General features: G+C 36.4%; 1 protein-coding gene and 1 long non-coding RNA gene across 5 annotated transcripts in view; one reads left to right on the top strand and one right to left on the bottom strand.

Annotated features, from left to right (window-relative positions):
* Nucleotides 1-22,083, top strand: part of LOC140672888 (uncharacterized) — a 76,513-nt gene that overhangs the window by 12,622 nt on the left and 41,808 nt on the right. The gene's annotated exons all lie outside the window — the stretch shown is intronic.
* Nucleotides 1-22,083, bottom strand: part of Stacl (SH3 and cysteine-rich domain-containing protein) — a 61,830-nt gene that overhangs the window by 17,394 nt on the left and 22,353 nt on the right. For 3 of the 4 annotated variants that reach the window (XM_072905333.1, XM_072905332.1, XM_072905335.1), the window contains 7 exons: nt 10,246-10,502; nt 9,377-9,772; nt 7,626-7,879; nt 6,975-7,086; nt 3,157-3,311; nt 1,979-2,032; nt 560-831 (listed from right to left, as the gene is read on the bottom strand). In XM_072905333.1, the coding sequence (XP_072761434.1) occupies nt 560-831; nt 1,979-2,032; nt 3,157-3,311; nt 6,975-7,086; nt 7,626-7,879; nt 9,377-9,772; nt 10,246-10,502 (1,500 nt within the window). The remainder of the gene's footprint in view (nt 1-559; nt 832-1,978; nt 2,033-3,156; nt 3,312-6,974; nt 7,087-7,625; nt 7,880-9,376; nt 9,773-10,245; nt 10,503-22,083) is intronic. The other variant, XM_072905334.1, reaches the window with a different exon arrangement.

The following is a 22,083-nucleotide window of genomic DNA, read 5'->3' as shown; positions in this document are numbered from 1 at the left end:
ATTTATCTATCTATCTATTTATCTATCTATCTATCTCTATCTCTATCTCTATCTCTCTATCTGTCTTTCTCTCTCATTTTAAATTATTCAATGAATAATTCTCTCAAATATAAAGAAGAGCAGTTAGTTCATTAATAATTCTTGTATTTAAAATTTTTATCTTTTACTCTTCTCAATTCATTCACCCTCGCCGTCATTACACGCGAAACACGACAAAGAGAAACGGTGAACAAAAGTCTTGCCGCGTTTTGTGTGGCGTGTATTTTTTAACGAATTTTTAACAATTTTTAACAATGCATGAAAGGAAACTCATTTTTCCGTGAAACAGGGAAAAAAGAAAAGATCTTCAATCAACGAGATAATAAAATTATCGAAAAATTAGCCGATTCTTTTTGTTGGAAATTGTTCGATAAAATCTTCGTCCTCGACAATGAGAGAAAGAGAGAGAGAGAGAGAGAGCTGTTGCATCGCTGGGGAAAGAAGAGAGGGGAGAGGGGGGAGAAATAGGATGAAAACGCGTGGGATTTCTCTGTCAAGTATTTGTCAAATTTGTACTCACTGTGCTCGGACGATGCCGGCACCTCGTCGGCCACTTGCGTTTTTTGTCGACGTAGAAGCGGTATCCCGCCGCCCTTCTTGGGCGCCAGGCTTGGACATAACGCCGGTTGTACCATGTTGATGCAGTCCGTGTGCGCGTTCGCCTTGCAGCCGCGACAGCGAACGCCCTGGCGGCTGTGACCGCGTAGCACCTGGCCGCACGCGTCGCACGGTGTGATCTTGCGATACGTGTACTCGCGCCACGTGTGCCCGCCCTCAGACTCGAGGCTTTTCCTGCGAAATCGCAATCTCCCATGTTTACTTCAGCCTCGCGCGAAACTCTCGACGAGTGCGCGCGATTGCCTTATTATTATTCATTTTGTGTTAATCACGTGCTCTTATAATATGACAACGTGGGACTGGCGTAAATTAAACGTGATGATGCACACATTTATCCAAGTACTAAAGAATTGCTCGAAAATTAAAAAAAAATATTAATCAAAGATTAAAATTATACAATATACAAGATGTCCGGTAATAATCGCCCCACCTCTTTAGGACAGATAAAGCAGGTCAAACTGAACATAAAAGTCCTTTAGCATTTTGCGATCTTCGTAATAATTATCGAGAAATTAATTAACAAAGATTGACAAATCCGCACGATGAATATAAGCGCGAGGCGAGAAGGCCTATCCCACTGCTACGCGGTTACTAGGCGCGCTACTCATACACATCCATTGCCAGTCATAGACCGCTTCTCCTATCATCCAATGAGTGCCTAGTAACCGCGTAACAGTAGGATGGGCCTTCTCGCCGCGCGCTTGTACTCGCCCGGATTTGTCAATCTTTGTTAATTAATTTCTCAAAAATTATTATAAAGATCGCAAAATGGTAGAGGACTTTTATGTTCAGTTTGACCTGCTCCATCTGCCCTAGAGAGGTGGGGCGATTATTACCGCACACCCTGTATATATGGTGCATTTTTTTTTAATTTGAGGGGTCTAGTAATTGAATAGAATGAGGAATTTTTTAATGAAAAACTAAAAGTTGAATAAAATTTTTTCACAGAGAGAAAAATTTTGTATTCGACACAAGTGACTTTGGAAAATTGGGAAAATTAACAAAACGCATGTTTTTTCAAAGTTAATTTTTAACATGAAAAAATTTTATTCTCTATATTTTAGATTTTTCCCTTTCGTAAAGAATTACACACATTCTATCAATATGTGAAAATCTCAATAAGGAATATTAGTAAATAAATTGTGTGAATTACTAATAAGTATTAAAAAATTTGCGAAAATATTTTAAATAATATTTAAACTCTAAACGCGAAGATATTTTATATAATAATTATCTGTCTTTTTCCTTTTGCGCGGAAAAACGCGATTAGAAGCACATTAAGAAGTAAAAATGCAATTCACACGACAATCTGGAAACTTACCTGGACATGGCGACGACGGTAGAAACTGCGTGGTACATGGTCGCCTGCTTTCCTCTTTATTAGTCGAGCATTCGCAAAACAGTATCTACGGTTATTGAAAATCCCTTTCGTCTAACGCCTATGGTTCCCCTAATTGGGAAACTTACAAAGCATACAAAAATAAGAGCATATATTTAACTCGAGCATCTCACGTCTCGAGAAAATTGATTTTGACAACATATTGTTCTATAGGTATGTGAAGATGCGGCGAGAAAAACTTTGTTTGCTTTATGCCTGTTTGTTTTTCGAGATAACAATGACAACGAATTTCCTTCGTGAGATTGTTTGCGAGATACAAACAGAGCTTTTCCTTGCAAAACTTTCGCATTAAATTTAATTAATTAATACATCGATATTGAATAAAATTACTACGATGACTACAACACACACACACACACACACACACACACACACACACACACACACACACACACACACGCACACACACACGCACACACACGCACGCACGCACACACACACACTCTTCTATTTTAATAAGTTTGCTAGATATTCTAATTTTCTATTAAAATAATGAGAGAGAGAATATATAACGTCAAAGATAAATATTAGATTTATCTACCTACGTTGTGTTGTGATAAAGCTATTTTCAATAAACATTCATTCGTTATTTTAGTTCATGCACACGTTACGTAGGATTCGCAAGATAATTTTTTGTTTATATCGTATGAAAAATAAAAGAAAAATTAAGGTGCATGATTTTTAATATTATATACGTTTGTTGGAAATATTTTCGAATCATACGATAGTGTATTGTCTTTATTAATTTCCGCTGTTATTTCCGGCGAATTTTAATTTGCGCATCCCACGAATGTACCTGCTGCGCTATTTCTACTGAATAACACGAATAAATAAAAATTTAGCGGGATGGAACAAGGAGAGGACAATCAACGGCGGATTACTCGGGAAGCAAAATGTTTCTCTTTCGTTTCCGAGAATTGCATCGAGGAAATATACGAGTTTGGATGAAAAACATATATGTGTATGTATAGTTCCCGGTGTGGTGTTTCGGTGCGAAAAATCATCTCCGTCGCGTCGGAAACTTTGTCGACATATTTTCGCGGCATGCACGTGGTGGAAATTGTTTGTGGCACTAGTGAAAAGGAAATTAAGTAGCTCACTTGTCTGACAGAGGCGGCGTCGTAGGCGAACTTGTTTTCAGGCTTTTGAAAGCCTTCAGCCATTTGAGCTTGGGACTTCCGGTCGAGCCGTTCGACATTTTCCGACTGGCCAGCCCATCCGGTTGACCGGCCTCCCCACCTCCGAAAAGTTCTTTCTGTAAAATTTATAGAAAATTTTTTATATAAAACTCATTATATAAGATTTTTCATTGAAATTATATAATATTATAACAATATTAATAATACAGTAATATAAAAAAACCGAACTTTATTTTGTTGCGTTTTCGTAAAATGTAGAATATTTCAAAATTCGAGCACTGAAAGATCATGTATTTTAAATATACAATTGTAAAATTGACGACGCGAATAATTAAAGTTTCGAAAAATAAAGAAACTTATAATAATTAAGAGGCTTTAGAAGGGCGAGCATTAAGTAAAGTTTCGTAGTTTTTATTTATAATTTAGATTAATTAAACTTTGCTTCGACAAAATTTTACTTCGACACTTAATTATTAAAGTAATTAATGTTGAACGAAATTAAAGGATTATATGAATTAATTATGTGAATAAGATGTCACCCTGCACGCGACATTTTTAGCGAGGGAAAAGTAGACTTTCAATATTGATCAATAAATCTTGCACAAGTTCACGCTTTCGTAAATAAAAGAAGAGCCCATTGTTATACTAAAATTAAAATGTCAATTGTGATTATATTACATACTTCTTTGTGTATCAATTTGTGTATTTACATATCGTTACGAATAAGGAGCGAGTCTCAATAGAGACACGTGACTCTCAGAATGACTTTAATCTATCCAGTGATATTATATATCAGCCATCTCCTTCTGTTATTACATGTGACGCACATATTATATAATAATCATCGCGAATTCAACTCGAATTGTTACAAGATGCGTTAATTTAATAATAAACGTTCATTTCAAATTCTGATAATTTTCATAAAGATGTAAAATGATAAAAACACTTGCTAATAATCGTTAAATATGAGACTTGACGCGAATAATAATTCTTATCAGTCGTGCCTAAAGAATAATCTATAAATCACGCGAATACGACTTTTTATAAACTGCAGAACTTTTAAACAGCGATAATATTAATTCCTGGTCTTCGCATAATGGTATCTTATCCTAGGATTAAAAATCGACTATAAAAGTTTTTTCACTTCTGTCGCAGTGTTATGCGCTTAGCAACGCGTTACCCTGAAAACGGATTCGTCGATACATCACCCTGATGGAAAATCTTTTCACGTACATAGAACTACGCGGTTGGTCCATTTTCAACCAAACAAATATTTATTGACATTGCATACATGTCAATTTTCATTGATCCCTATGGTCATTCAGTATATACTCGGCCATTGTTCGCGGTCGCAACATTACTCCCTTTATGCCTGACTTTACAATGAATAACTTCTTATCCGTTTTATAACTCGCACATTCACGTGTTCTTTGTTACAAGTTAAATATAAAATATATTTTATAACAAATTTCTGAAATATATATACGTTAAATACATATTACAACAAAATATGTAATACATTGAAAAAATATTAAATATATAAATTTAAATTTTTTTTATATTCAAAATTTTCTCCTACAATATTTACATGGTAGAAAAACAAAGATGTGTGCATAAATTGATGTACTTTAGAACGTCGCAAGAATAAGAAAGAGAGTAATAAAACGAAACGATATTCTTCATTCAAAACGTAGAGAGAAATGTTTAACGATTATTATGGAACATTATTATTAATAACCATAGGTATCACAGAGTATCACTGTACGCGAGGCACTTTTCAATCAAGGCGATCTTGCTCGCGGTGCGCTCGTCGAGCGAGTCCACTGGATCATGCGGCACCCTCGCCTTCGCGATTTAACGCGCGCGCGGAAAATGTGATAAATTGGTGAAAAAAAGGGGGAAAAAAATACTAACGACTCGCGTACGCAACGTGGTCCAACCCATCGTTCAGGTTGGACGTGGTGACGATTCGGTAAAATAGGCAAAGAGCAGTAGTGAACGGCGGCGCGCGGCCAGACACAGCCGACGACGATCCTGCTCGCCTGACCTGGATAGACGGACTCTCTCTCTCGGCGAAGCCAGAAATGGATTTTCAGACGCTCGTGCTCTCGCCGATGACCCAGTTGCGAGGGCGCATGTCGCGCGATTGCGCGCTACCAGTATTTATCCGGTGTTTAGGCTAAAGCGCATCAGTGAATGACCATTTGCCAGTGAATGATGATATTACTAGTCGTCATTGATACATTTTTTTTTATCCGAGAAATGGATCGTTTATATTTTGCGTAAATGAAAAATTAAACTATGCTCTTGCATGCTATAAGTTAAATCGAAATAGGCGCGTTTATAAATATTGAATCACATGATTCTGTGCAGCAATGCAATTTTTTTTTTGCACGCACATAAAATTTTGATTCGCAGAATTTAATTCTCTTATTTTTTACACTACAATATCTTTGTAGGTTAATTTAGAAATTAATTCTTTCTCGATTATTATATAATTGTATCATTTTTGGGTAAAGTTAGTTTGTTTCATTAATAAAAAATGTAACATATTTTGTCGAAAAGATAAATTTAATTTATAAAAATACGCATTTTAACAAAACATAAAACATAACATGCTCATAAATTGAAATATATCATAATGTATCACTATGTAAAGCAAACTAAATTATTTTGCAAACACAAAAGATCGCGTTGCTATCAATTTTCAGTTATCTCAAATTAATTAGTTTCCGGATACTTATGATTATTATTATTAATGATAATTTTATTCTTTTTCTACTATATCAATTTTAGCATGGTACTACTTAATTTCAATTAATGACGCCCGAACAATTAGCACCCATTCACTGATGCATCCCGTATACTGCATATAGATGTGGCTCGAAGCTACGTGCTGTTGAGCAAATTGGATGAAATGGAGGGAATACGTGAGGATGGATACCTGATCAATTTTAGATCGTGATCATGAAAGCGTTAAATATAAAATGCTTCTAGTAGAGTGTAACCGAACTTTACATTCGTTTCTAATTAAGGTTTCTTTAGTTTAATATATACAGAGTGTCCGGTAATAATCGCCCCACTTCTCTAGGACAGATAGAGCAGGTCAAACTGAACATAAAAATCCTTTACCATTTTGCGATCTTTGTAGTAATTATCGAGAAATTAATTAACAAAGATTGACAAATCCGCGCGAATATAAGCGTGCAACGAGAAGGCCCATCCCACTGCTACGTAGTTACTAGGCGCGCTACTCATACACATCTATTGCCAGTCATAGATCGCTCCTCCTATCATTCAATGAGTGCCTAGTAACCGCGTAACAGTAGGATGGGCCTTCTCGCCGCGCGCTTATACTCGCCCGGATTTGTCAATCTTTGTTAATTAATTTCTCGATAATTATTACAAAGATCGCAAAATGCTAGAGGACTTTTATGTTCAGTTTGACCTGCTCCATCTGCCCTAGAGAGGTAGGGCAATTATTACCGGCCACCCTGTATATATTATCGCATACATTATATATTTCAGTACTGTCATAAGCGAAATTTATGAAAGAGTCATATTGTGATTTTTTACTAATACGATAAATATACGAAAGAAATTGTGTTTTAAAACGAACGGATTATAAAAAATGTTAGTAAAATTTTTTTGCGCCGACTAAAGTGCGATACATTCGGAATGCGCGTATTAGAGACGATTAAAAAGTGATAATAAATATGCGACGCGTGTGAACGTAACGGCGTTGACTATAAAGGAAGACAAAGAACACCTGTGCATACCTGTGCTTGCACCGCGGCTAGATGCAATTGCGCCATACCGAGGTCGAAACGCTTGAGAGAAATATCTTCTTGCAGCTCGGCCACTTTTGTGTAAAGATTACTCTCGGCGCTCCTGCAATAGGAAGTGATAAAATAACTCTTGCCCGTGTGTTCCTTCTTAAAAGATTAAAAAGCTGATATATTTTCGTGTAAAGTTACCGCATCTACTGTGGGACAGGTGAAAAATATAACTGGGGAAAATAAGAAATGCGTACGCGGAACTGAAAAGTAATCTTGATCTCTTAATTTCTTTGGGGATACAACGATAAAAATATATTTATCTAAAAAGTAGGCGTTTAAAACAGCAAAAAGTAAATGTTATTTATTCATTTATATATATCTTACTTTGAAATTTTTCAACGTTCTTAATAAATTTCACGCGTGTAATTAATAAAACAAATTTTTCACGAAAATGTATGAAATCGCGTAAAATAAAGTGTAAAATAATTTGCAGAAAAATTTATGGAAAAATGTATGTATGAAGAAACTTGTTTCTCGTAAATAAAATTTAATATAATATCGCGGATAGAGATTAATGTAAATAATGTGAGAGTTACGTTTCCCACAACACAATGAAATATATGCAGTCGAGTTAAAAATAACCGTACGTACTTGCGCTGCATTCGCACTAGAGCGTCCAGAGCGTCTTGCAAACGACTTATTTCCTGGGTAAGGCTGTCGTACTCGTGTTTCAGATCGTCCATGATAGGAAGTGTACTGGTGCCTGTAGGTACCAATTCGTCCCTGAGCGTGGGTACTTGACTGATTTTCTCCATCGGTATCTGTTCGGGTGGTGCCGGCGCGACGTACAGGCGTCGTGGCGGCTTCCTTGGCGTCGTGTTTGCGGACAGATTTCGCGCCAAGGTCTTAAATAACATTATATTGCTTCTTTAATCAAGTTTTTTTTCTTTTTTATTTTATACACAACAAATAAAAAAACAAAAAGTACAAGAAATTATACAGGGTGTCCGGTAATAATCGCCCCACCTCTCTAGGGCAGATGGAGCAGGTCAAACTGAACATAAAAGTCCTCTATCATTTTGCGATCTTAGTAATAATTACCGAGAAATTAATTAACAAAGATTGACAAATCCGGGCGGTACAAGCGCGCGGCGAGAAGGCCCATCCTACTGCTACGCGGTTATTAGGCGCTCATTGGATGATAGGAGAAGCGGTCTACGACTGGCAATGGATGCGTATGAGTAGCGCGCCTAGTAACCGCGTAGCAGTGGGATGGGCCTTCTCGCTTCGCGCTTATACTCATCGTGCGGATTTGTCAATCTTTGTTAATTAATTTCTCGATAATTATTACGAAGATCGTAAAATGCTAGAGGACTTTTATGTTCAATTTGACCTGCTCTATCTGCCCTAGAGAGATGGAGCGATTATTACCGGACACTCTGTATATATTTTTTTAATCAAAATCGTACATCAAATATAAGTAATTAAAAGTGTCAATGAAACGATATCACGTATCTTTGAAAAAAAAACATTTGTCGTATCATTTTATCATTGTTCCTTCATTAATAATCGACTGATTTACATCGCGAAATATAGGAGTACATGTACGGATAGAGATTACGTTACGTTTAAGTGACAAATCGCGACGAGGGTTTTGCACGATTCGATCGATTGGAGGAGGGCGAATCAGTAAATACCACACCGGCGTGTTTCGAACAAGTTAATCCCCGTCGCACACAAGCGACGCGATCCCCGAGCGTCCGATATTTCGGACGCCAGGGGATATGACCGACTTTAATCAGCCGGTCCTGTTTTCATCTCTCTATGTCCCTCTTCCAAATACCGACGAATGTAATCCACCGCATTGGATCCATTCCGTCTCGAAATTGGATATATGCCCGGGAATGTCTATTTACTATGCGTGATCAATATGCCGCGGCTATCTACACGCGATCGATCGACTCCGATTGACATATCAAAACCGATATTATTATGTCGCCAGCTGTTGAGAGGCTTAGCCACGTAAAAGACACGAGTTTTAAATTTTGAAAGAGATACTTAGATAGCGACAAAGACAATCGCGTATTGTTTTTTTTTCAACCACTCAGAAAAATATAAATATCGCTTTAATAAAGTAGCGACAAATCCATCGCATTATTTTTTATTTTTTTTATTTTTTTTTAACGAGAGTGCAAAGGAATGAGAAATACAATATTTTGCCTCATTTATCGTAATGGAAACTTGTACAATACTTTTTCCATTACAATTTAATGTAATGGACATTTAGGAGATTGGAATAAAAAATAAGAAAAAAAAGAAAAAAAAAACGTTTAGCGGTTTTTCGCGCAGGGTCAAAAATTGTCTAAAAAAAAAAATAAAAAATAAAAACACTTTAAAATTACCTGTAAATCGTTGGATGGCACAATCGCTTGCGCTTCCTTGGCCACGACTTGATAACGTTTGGCCTGCTCGCCGGCTCTCTCTCCGGCCGTCTCCGAGATACCGGCGACGCATTTGCAGGCCAATCCACAGAGTTCCTCGTAGGCCTCGGCAATCTCGCCTAGCAGCCCTGGCAGACAATGGAACTGATAACGCTCGGTGATGGCGTTCGTAGCACGTAGCTGCAGGATATAGTTGTTGTGCGATTCCAAGTAAGCGCGCTTCAATTCCTGCTCGACGCCACTGCCATCGTTGGTTAGCAACGCACCATAGGCCCGCTTGTAATCTAATCTCGCCCGTTGCAGCTTCTCCTCCGTCTTGCTAACCACTTGTTCATAAGCATCGCGATGGGCGAATACCTGTGAGAGGAGAAGGCGTTAGAATGCGGGACAAATTGTACGGGGACGCACTGTGTCTCGAATCGAAATGCCATTCGCGTAAGCAGTTTGAGAGACGGAATAATTGAGCGGAGGTCGCTTGGGAAACTTTACCATCCGCTCTTACGCCAAATGCGACAAACTTGTCTCTTGTGACTCGATTACTGAACAGCGATCAAACGACGTCTATGAAATAGCAATTGCAATAGCACAAAATGGCAATGCTCGGGTAAATTGACATCACCGCTGACGTGAGTCAAATAGAGTAATATACAGGCGAATTGAAGATAAGAAACGTCAACGGAAATGAATATCTCCACTTCGAAGCGAAGAGATTATAAACAGTTACGTCGCAGAATTGAAACCTCACGTAAATTTGCTGACATAATACACAGAATCGTGTCCTCGTTATCTCCCGGCTTTTTAACGCCCACGCGCGAAAGCGTGGGGCTTACCTTCCTCGATTGTAGCTTCCGATGAAAGCTCGCCTCTAAGGTGGGCCTCGACAATTGTTGCTGCAGCACCGCGGCCAAATCGAGGTGGGACGCCGCATCTGCCTCGACTTGTCGCAGCAAATTATCCCAAACGCGTCGCATGCCACCGACATCGACTCTCGTGTCGCTCGATCGGCTACGAAATTCATCGACCAGACGTCGCACGTTTGCCGAGTGGCTCTCCATCGCGGAGCCCAACTCCTGGGCAAACTCGGAAACTGCTCTCGCGGAACAAATAAGAGGTAACATTAATCAGATAGTTAGACGAGGGATTTACGTGACAAATGTATTAACCGCAGTCGTGCGATTTGAAAAACACAGATTTTACATTAATTTTATTAAAAATTAAATAGCTAACATTATATAGGATGTATGAGAAAATATTGTAAAAAAATTAAAAGAGATTTTCAAGTTTTTTCAAACGATTAATCTGTTTTCAACATTTGTAAATAATTTATCGTTACACATGAAACGAGAAGAATTTAATGATTAATTGTAATAAACAGATAGTTACAAAGAATTCTTAAAAAAATAGACAAAAATTTTTTCGTTACGTTTCATGAAATAATTAAAAAAGATTATTAAAAAAAAATTGGTCTTGTATTTATAAAAGATATATTTTGAATATTATATAAATTTCTCAAAAAAATTCAAAGTAATAAATCAAAATATTAGCATTTTGACGTATATTAATCTAAAATATTTTAAAAATTATTTCCTTAGTCGTAAAATTCGTAACATTTCACGAACAAATTAGTAGCTGAATAAATAAGCGGGATGTTATTTAAACAGGAATTACAAGTCTGGTTCGTGTGCGCAAGTCTTGTTTTGGTAACAGAAAAGCCTGTCTTGGCAATTTGCCAGCGAAACTACTAGCAACCGACGACGGTGAATGCACTGCGCGAGCAAAATGACGCGGTTGTGACCCTTCTTTATAGTCTATGTCGATTCGATTTGCTCGTCAAAGGCATCGTTGCACTTTCGATATATCGGAATTGACGTCCTGTAGAGAAAGGCTTGCGCGGGGGGGACCAAAAGTAAATTGCTCTTGGTGGAAATCGGCTCTCCTGAACGTTATTTTGGGCGTATCTAGAGAGGCACTCTACATCAGGTTCGGGAAGGAGGAGGAAAGGAAAGGGGAAGAGGGAGAGGAATTCAATATTCTCGCCGTCTTATCCTATATCTCGCGCGCGATCGGGGAACTTTGAAATATCCTTTTATGGATCACACCCAAATGGCATCCTCACGACTTAGGATCACGGATCAAAGCATGTGCGGCGTTTTCTCGTACCTCGTTATCGCCATCGTCGTGATAGCCCGGCTTTTTGCGTTATCCCCTGCTTCCTGGCACAGCTTATTTCCTTCACTTCGACGAATCCTAACTTTATCGAATCTCACGTTTTAAAAAGGTAGCAAGTGTAATTTCTCGTAGAACCTCCATCAAGGTGAGATGGAGAGGTAATAAGGAAGTTAAGAAGCATCGTTAACGAGCATGAACTTTAGTGTGAACTTTTTATCTGATTATACTGTGAATATGTAATAAGCAGTTCTTTTTTCACTCTGTAATTATAGCGTTTAATGCGATTCGGATAGCATTTTAATAGTATTATATTTTATATTAAGGAGATGCTGAATTACCGACCGAGTTCTAACCTAACAAAACAATATATTTGCTTAATATAAAAGTTGAAATTTATATACATAAAGTAAAATAGGTCCTTCGGGGTATATACAAATATTCTTTCATGCAATTCTGACCCCGAAGAACCCTATTTTATTTTATATATATAAATTGCAACTTTTATATTAAGCAAATATATTGTTTTGTTAGGTTAGAACTCGGTCGATAATCCAGCATCTCCTTAATTATTTATACATATATACTTACACAAAAAATTATACTCATCGACAGTATAAATGCAATATTAATGATTTCTTTCTAATTGTAAGCAAAATTATTTTAAAAGAGCAACAATAACTAATTGATAATTTTGTTGGATTATATTTGTAAAAAGTATAGTTTCTTAAATATCGTCAATTTTGAAGATGCTTTTTTCAAAGGCACATTATTGAATCACTCGAATTTTATCGACATTAATTCTATTCTCCTTTTAAAGGTTTTCATCTATAGCGGATCGAATTTATTCGAGATAATTGTCGCGCTGGGCAAATAGGTAGAAATATTGCACATATTACGTCAAGGAATACCTTGGCGACGGAAGCGCATTGCCGTCATTTACGCTATATTTCGTTTGCGCGTCGCGATTATCTTGGCAAGAGAATGCGAACCTGTCAAGAAATATATTTCTTTTTTATTTCACGTAGGCAGAGGGGAATACATCAAGTTTCATGACTTATGTGCGTGTTTGTTCCGAGATGATAGATATGTTTTCTCTTTATAACGATATATTTTGAAAAATGATTGTTTCGTTAACGCGAAAATTACAAAAACATTTTGAGAATTTACAAGTTATTAATATTTTATTAAACACGTTTTCTTGTTTTATATCTGATATCTGATAATTAAGTTTTTGAAAATTGTGATAAAAATATCGTGAATATACATGAATAAATTCTATTATAATAATTATTATCTGTTGTATATTGTGAATCATTGGGATTAAAAATAATATTAATTAAACGTATATACAATATCAATAAAACAGTTGTTATTTAACAATTCGCTTTCTATGGTTTCTGGCCATTACATTTTCGTTGTAACTGATGAATCAGAAATATATAGGAGCTTTTACGTCAAATCTGACATCAGTCGATGAAAGTATGCAAGCGGAAAAAACACATCTGCACACGTACAAACACGTTCGGCCTAAAATTGAAACGGAGCGAGAGAGAGAGATATGGCAAAATACAATAGTCATTGAAATAATCGGCTTATCTCTTTATATTTCCGGCGTTCGAACATTAATGTGATATCCGGCATTGCAATTTCGCGCGGCAAAAGTTTGCGATAAATTCGAGATGAACTAGAAACGCGGAAGATAGAAATATTTATGCCAGCCAGCCAGCCAGCCAGGCGGCGGCAGTGAATATCGTTTTTCCTCGTCAAACAATTCAAACAAACGAAGGCTCTCGCGACGGGGTGACATTATTCCTCGAAGCGGGCCAAGATAACCCGGGAATCCAATAAGGTAAGCCGAGCTCTCTCTAGAGCCTCCGAACTCCGATTCTGCCAGGATTGCCTACCTACCGTCTCAGGTAATCCGACCCGATTTTGTGAGCATTTCTCGTTTAACCGAGTGCTTTCGTCACAGACATCGTCATTAAAACGTCTTTCTCCTGACGAAGGAAAAAATCGATACGAGCGATATATATATATGTATGTATTATTATCGAGATGAATAGAAATTTGTTCGTTTTTTAAATTTACACGACAGAGAGAATGGCTTTGTCATAATAATAATATTAATACATAAGAGGGTTGAATGGTGGTCGTGTACGCTGCGTCGCTGAAACTCGCCTGAGGCGAAGAGTATACGGAACGCAGGTTCGAATCCACCCAGACCCTATAGGATTAAGAAATTTAGTCGTAAGGTGGCTGTGCACGCTGCGTCGCCTAAGCTTGTCTGACAATGAGACAACCAGTATGGCGAAACGCAGACTCGAACCCACCCAGACGAACTAGGATTAAGGTTATAGAGAGGTATAAGAGAAAAATGTAATAGGAATGTATTAGGAAAAAGAATAAAGGTTAGAGACAGTCGTCTCTTCGGCGTGAAGCTAGGGACTTAAAACCCAGGGTTAAAAAAAATATTAATACATTAGAAATGAATGAGGTCATTACTATTTAAAAAGTAATTGAAATATCGACATGAATCAATAGATGAAAGTAGTTGTTGATCTCGATATTGGAAGATAGCGAAACATGTTCCTTCTGAGAAGGTTTTAATTTCTTTCGAGAGCTTTTGCAGTTTAATGTCAACTTTAATATCACTTAACGGAATCTCGACTAGTTATCGAGTTGTTTCACGTTGAAACTTTATAAGTTGCGAGTCAAAAGGAAGATGATATATATAAGTAAAAGTAAAATGATCGTAGAAGGACATACACACGCACACAGTTTTCGAATAGTTGTGTGCAAATTTTAAATGTGTCAATAACGAGTCATAAACGAGAATTCTATTACATAACGCGTTTATATAAATATTACACATGTTCGCGCTCTGCGTTGCTTTACATCACGCGTATCTATATATGTATATATACATATTGTACCAAAAGCACAAATCCCTCGAAATTATGATGAAACGAGCTATCGATTCTGCCAACGAGCACCCGTTTCGCGTCGATATAGTGATTTAAGCGAGCGAAGAGCTTTATATGAGCGCGCGCGCGCAATATCGCTCTCATTAAGACATTTGCATTAGCCCGAGCTGCCCCGGTTTCGAGAATTACACGTTTAATGCGCAATTTGTTCACTGATTTCTCGCGTTAGCGTCCTGGGGAGACTGTTAATCGTTTAATCATCATTTACGGAAGCCTGCTTTGCGAAGAAACTTTGCGCGACGCATGCATAATGCGGGTATTTAAACGCGTTTGAGCCCGGACTATGGTCCTGCACTATGGTCAAAGATGCTCATCGATGAATTTAGTTCGAAATTGACGTGTAATATGTTGCGGTATATTACATGGCATTAGAGTGAAAATGGAGTAATAATAATTTTACTATAATTTAAAAATACTTGAAAAGACAGCGGTGTTTTGGAATTATTTGAAATAACTCGTAAACTTTTATTTTATTGAATTTAAAATCAATATGTACGTTGCTTATACAGAGTGTCCCATTTTAGTTCCTCCAGTCGAATATCTCAGAAACCAAGCCTGGGAGAGAAAAATGTTTTAGGCAAAAGTTGTATGGTTTCGAGGGAGCCATAAGATGGCACCATTGGTCTGACCTTGCAGAGTCATTTGAAGGTCACGTGAAGGTCACCTCAATTTTTTTAAATGGCACCCCCTATTTTTTGTTACATATTCTTGTGGCTGACTTCGAAAGCTTTCCAAAACACTATGATAAAATGTTTTTTCATTAAACACTTTTCGAGTTATAAGGCTTCAAAATTGCAATATTTTGACATAAAATACAAGATATCTCGTAAAATATTAATTTTTCGATTATCTTACCCTAATACTTTTATGCACCGAATAATGAGACAAATCAACTGGTGTAAAGAAAACACATAGTTATCTTTAAGAAAAAATCTGAATTTGCAGCTAGCAGTTACACATTTTTACTTTAACATAATAACGTGTTTTAATTACGCCAATTGATTTGTCTCGTTATTCTGTGCATAAAAGTATTAGGGTAAGATAATCGAAAAATTAATATTTTACGAGATATCTTATATTTTATGTCAAAATATTGCAATTTTGAAGCCTTATAACTCGAAAAGTGTTTAATGAAAAAACATTTTATCATAGTGTTTTGGAAAGCTCTCGAGATAAGCTACAAGAATATGCAAAAATATATGAGGTGTTCCATTTAAGAAATTCAAAATGACCTTTACGTGACCTTCATGTGACTCTTCAAAAGTCAAACTAATGGCACCATCTTATGTCCCCCTAGAAACTATACAACCTTTGTCTAAAACATTTTTTCGAATTTTCCATATTTTTCGAGATATTTCACTGGAGGAATTAAAATGGGACATCCTGTATATGATATCGCGACATTTAATCATTTCTATTTGAATTCATCGATACATCGCGATAATATATTTATACATTTATTCAAACAATACAATAGTCTATAATTAATAATGCCGTATAATACGTGAGTAATATTTGTTCGTCAAAACCGCCTTCGTTGAATAGAACGACGTTATTATATATCTCTCAATCTCGCGAGATTTATATTGAGAAAATGTAATATCACGTAACGTGTGAATACATATTTTATTGTAAAACTCGTTCTCTGATCTAAATTATATGGATTAAATTAACGTCTCGCGTGACTAATTCCTTTCCACTTTTAATGAAATTATATTAAACTCGAGTAATTATCTGACATCGTATGTTGAAGCAAATGGTATAGTTTGCGCGCGTGACGCGTGCGAAGAAAATCGAGTTACGTATAAATACCGTCGCTTTTCTTTAACACGGTTTCGCGTTACTCTCGCTTTACAATGACCAAAGTCGTCTGAACTCTCAAGCAAAGCTATTTCCACTTTGACCCTTTGTCTACCCACGCTCTGTTCAAGTTTCCGTTATTATATAGCTTCGCATTGCGAGAAAAACATGGCGTGTGTAGCGAAATAATTTAGCGAAGGAAGAAAACACATCGAGAGGCCCTTCCCTATCCGCGGAAATGAGATATTTTCTCTTCGCGAAAAATTTCCTCAAGCTACTTGTCTCTTGTCTCCTCCTCGGGAGAAAATGTCCGAGTTGGCGCCGCGAATTATCCGCGGCGCGTTCCACTTTCGTCTCGCGCCAGAAATCGCGCTTGAAATCGGGCGTGGAAAAAAAAAAAAAAAAATAAAAAGAAACGACAAACACGTAGAAACGCAAAGCGCGCAGTGCGCACCCGCGGCATTCTCTCGCTCGAAGAATTTCGGTTAATTGAATTCGCCGTAATAGCGGTCGCACTATTATCGTTCACCAGGCCTATTTGCGAGTTCGGTGAAGCATGTCGCGCGATGAAAAACCCGCGCGCTAAATTCGTGCAGTTTTTAATCATCGTCCTTTCAATGGTTTGACAGTCCGTTGGTTAGTTTATTAAATATTTTATTCTTTACGTTTTATGCCAAGAATAGAAGGATTGTTTTATATATTATTATAAAGTAATAATATTATATGTATACAAATTGGAAACGAAACAATAAAATGAAATAAAATAGTTAGAGTAGAATAGTAGGAGAGAAAAAGACTAGGAATATAAATAGAGTATACTAGAAATACAGATAAAGGTATAAATCTCTTAGAAAAATATAGATCAAAAATACTTTTCTGAAATATTCTAACAATCAATATTTTATTTATCTAGAAAAAAAGACAGTACGAAATGTAGATTTATAATTTTTTTTTTTATAACTAACATCTGCAATCTTTCTTTCCAGCTTTATTATTCTTGACGGATGAAATATTTGGAAAAATGATTTTTTGAAAATATGACATTTGTATTGTCCGAGTTTTTATATTGTTCTCGTGCAATATATATTTATAATACGTAATTGATCGAAACGATTGGAATTGATTTTCGAAAATCGTTGACTACAAACCACGATTATTGATTCGAGAGAGAACGAAGAATTAAAGGACTTCGGCGCTTGTTAAAAATTGAAGGTAGAATAAATACTGCTCCAATTCCCACGGTACCATAGGTGGACGCAAATATAGCGTAGATGCTTTACTATACATATAGAATTGATATGAAATAATGCAAGATGCCTCTTTCTCTACATTTTCTCGACAATACGCGGAATTTTACTGTCGTCGTCGCTTCGTAATTCATCGTCGTGAATCAAGGTATACTGAAAGAACAAGTTTAACGAAAAAACATGACATGGATGGATGACAACGTTAAAACATTATAATTGTCGTATATATGTAATGTAATGGAAATTTTTAATGTCATCCAGCAAATTAATCAACGATTAAGTTTCGATTGTTAAAACGTAAGAGAGATGGATGAGGTGCTTAAAAAAGATTGAAATCATTTATATTCTTGGCGCATACATTTTAGTATATATTCCATATTCGCATAATCCGTACATCGATTTTACATCGATGAGAGAATGTCTCGTAAGCGTTCCCTGCAGCTTATCTCGTATTACAAGCAGTCGCGATAAACATTGTTGCATTTGCATTTTGCTTACTAACGAGCATTTCATCGACGAGCTTTGCATCGTTTGATTCGAAAATTTTTATCTTCGATAAAACGTTAAGACGAACGACAGTGAGAATCGCGCGCGCGGCTCCGTTTACTATGTACATCAACAGTGTGAAAAATTCAAAAAGCGCCGCATATATAAATTCCAGCCAGTAGCATGCAATAATAATGGACGAGAACAATTTTCGATTACAATCACCCGATGAGTTTTCGAAAGTAAAATAAAAAAAAAACGCGAAATGTAGGAAAATCGCGCGAGAGAAAAATGAAAGAAAGAGAAATGCCATGCGAATAATTTTATTTTACGTGATGGAATTTTCCTCGAAGGAATTGTCACTTTCACCGGTTTTATACGTATTGACACAGCTATATTTATATTAAGGATGTTTAGCACCTACAATCGGAGCAAAAAATAAACGAAATTGACGAATATATACTTTTCTCATATATCTTAATATATGATTATTATAAAGATTGCATAAAATCTTATTATTTATTCATAGCTGGAGTGTAGAAATGTATTTTCCAACTTCTGTTGCTTTTTTTCCGAGAATTTTCGTGTTTCTTAAATTATAATGAGAAACTTTTATCATTGACGGTACCTCGATTTCAACATTACAGCACAAAATTTGAATTATAAAAAGAAAAGAATTTACTCGTACAGAGTAATTTAAAATGTCGGAATAAAAATTATAATAGTGAATAATGACAAAATATAGAAGATTTTTAACTATTTCTTTGATAATTTTAATAATTTGTCATTTCTCCGAGAAGAAAGAAACGTGGCAACATGATAATTTTTCATAAATTGGTCAAATTGCAAATTGACATATGAGGCCTAGTCGCTTCTCGCTTACACGTTTGTATATAGAGGCTTCTTTACATGAAAAGATAGGTTATTTAAAATGTCAAAAGAAGGCTCAGCTGAATGCTACGTTGCCACGTTTTTACAATAAATAATATGTCATCTCGGATAATAGGACAAAATTGAGAAAATTATATTCAATATCTTTTGAACTAGTCAGTACTTGACCAAAATTATGTGATCAAATATTTCCTCTATGTTTAAACTGTACTTTTGCAAATTTTGAATAAATTCCTATTATTATTTCTATCTATTTTAACTCTTAAATCAACACGATCACAGGTTTTTTTATAAGATAGAAAATCTGTAATCGTATCAATTTAAGGGCTAAAAAGGACAGAAATAATTATATTTATACTTATTTATATAAATAATTATATTTATAATTATATTAACACTTTTACTTATAATTAGCTCCACAAAATAATTATATTTATAATAATATCGACAGGTAAATTCATTGCAAATTAAAATCCTTTTTTATTGCTTCAGTGAATTAACTCCAGGTTTTTTTATAAGTCTCTAAACATGTATCAGAACAATCTGTACAAATTTTATTAAATTCCTATATTTTTAAAAATAAGTACTAAACATCCTTAAAAATATATATATATATTTAACCATATTCTCGACATATAAATTATTATGCATTTCTAAAATAAGACGATTCAGAAAGAATAGAAATAGTTTCAGAATGCTGCGTGCACTTTGAATTTTATCTGATAAGCTCTTTATCTCGCAGAAATTTTACATTTAAAATCGATATACTTTTTCTCTTTTCCTCGCTCTTTCTTGTCAATAGAGTGTCATGTAAACTTAATTTTATCTGGGAGGGAAATCTTAACATTAATCTCGATGGAAATTGAAAGATTACGAATAAGATTCAAAAGAAAAGAAAGTGTGTGTTCTCTCTAAATTTTTGTTAATGAAAACCATAGATTCTTTCCTTTACACAATCAAAGTAATGCTTTAATCAAAGAGTAAGTTCTACATGTTTTCTCTCTAAATTTTCCACCTTCATTAAAACTGTATTATTAATCTTTTTTATAAGTTTTTTTTTCCTTTTCAAAACTGGTGTCTTTCTACTTACAAGAACTACTTGTTAGAAAAGAAATCTTGAAAAAAAAAAAAAAAATCTTTATAACTATCCGTTTATGTATCGTAACGAGCAAGTAAAAGTTGTACGCCTCTCGAATGAGCAAGCTCTAAAAAAAGAAATAATCAATGACGCTCGATGTTGGAATCAAAATACGCGCTAATAAGTCATCCATCATCATATAAAATAATCCTGATTCAGAAGTTAACGGTTAATAATAAGTAACAACGCGGCAGATCGATGAGATGTTTAATGATTCAGCATGAATTTTCTTCCCCGAAAGCGCAATATACAAGTATGTAACGCATGACTTTGACAGGTGGAGGGGACAAAGGGGACTTATTAAGTAACCTCAATAATCTCAATAAGTATTATCAATAATCAGTAACGCATTTCTGGGCGCAGGAGGCACAGAGGGGGGGGAGGGGGGAGGGGGCGGTAGCGACTGGTTACGAAAGAAAAAGAGAAAAAAGAAAGAGAGCGAGACGGGGTAAGAACGCAATAGAAACGGAGAGTCGAAACGGTTATGTTGAAACGGCAGTTTAGTCAGGGGTTGACCTGAATTCAGGTGGGGTGAATCAATATCCTGCCTGCCTGCCTGCCTAGCTGGTTGGCCGCGTGCTCTGTTCGCTTCGCAGTTACCGTAGCAACCGTAGACTCCTTCCTTTATTAAAATATGACCCACGTCGTTTTCTCCGTACCATCGTGTCGCGCGCAAACACGGTTACGGGTTACGGTCTCCTTCGAATTATAGGGAGGGGGGAAGAGATTACCACGTCGTATTCGGAGGACGTGGGAATTCTGGACGGAGTTACTTTATACGGACCGGCGATCGACTTGTCCGATGGTGCGAGAGGTGCCCAGGTGTAATAACCTTCGTGACTGCAAGGATGCGACCTTGATACAGGGTCCCGCGAGGTTCGACGAACCCGATCGGCTAGAGTCACGCGAGCTCTAGACGTTGCTCTAGAATAGAGGCTCTTGAGATTCATTCCGTTATCTTGGCCGAAAATTGCGTTGATGAATATTAATTTGTCAATCGATAAAAGAGATGCCGCTCTTATTATTTTACCCGTATTGTTTTTTTTATTATATTATTATATTCGCACGCACATATGCAGACTCTCTTAAATCAGATGAGTGACATTAAGATACTTTATAATGATAAACACCCGACATTTTCTCGTTTTTTTTCTTTTTTAAGAATATTGCAAAAAAACTTTTGATAATACAATTGTTTAAAGAGACAAAAGATAATGAAGAGTGTAAATCCAATGCAAATATGGCAGTGAATAAAATGTTAATTAATTGATTTATCAATCAATCTTATTGAAATGATATGGAATCGTTAAAGATGATAATTAAATATTTAATAGATATCATAAAGGTTAATCGAAATTTTACACGTTAATTACAGGAAAAATAGTTTATGGCTTTTCGCCTTTCGTATCAATTTGCTGAATGGAAAATATTGCAGTTACTTAATTAGACGCGCGCGACGGTCACATCCTTGTTGATTTTGCTTTATTTGCATTTGTTTCCGGCTGATAATGAGTGAGAGACCTCATCATTTTCACTGTTTTCGATGCACGCAACCTTTAACTTTTAAACGACTGGCTAAAAACAGAGCTCAACAGTCGTCGCTACATTAACACCGGCTTTGTTTACGCGACAATTTAATGCCGCTTCATCGAACTTCATTGTGTTTTCGTCGGGGATCGCCAGGCCGGGCAGAGCGACGATATCTGGCCGCGCCGATGAACCGAATAAACATCCAGGTCAACACACGTGACAGCCTCGAGAGATCGTTTGGTCTTGACGAGGCCGCGGTTATACATACTCTAAATCCGCTACGAGGCGTAGGTCTATTTATATCGTGGTAACGAGCTCTTGTGTGCGGGGTAGCGATCCTGCGAAACGGCGCTCGCGGAATTTTCTTTCCACGAGAACTCACAATGTTCATCGGGGGAAGATGTTCGAATTTGTACGGTCGAA

This window comes from Anoplolepis gracilipes, chromosome 14 (assembly GCF_047496725.1).
Source record: "Anoplolepis gracilipes chromosome 14, ASM4749672v1, whole genome shotgun sequence".
NCBI lineage: Eukaryota > Metazoa > Arthropoda > Insecta > Hymenoptera > Formicidae > Anoplolepis > Anoplolepis gracilipes.
The sequence above is the reverse complement of the archived record's forward strand: the minus strand, read 5'-3'. Positions and strand labels throughout refer to the sequence as shown.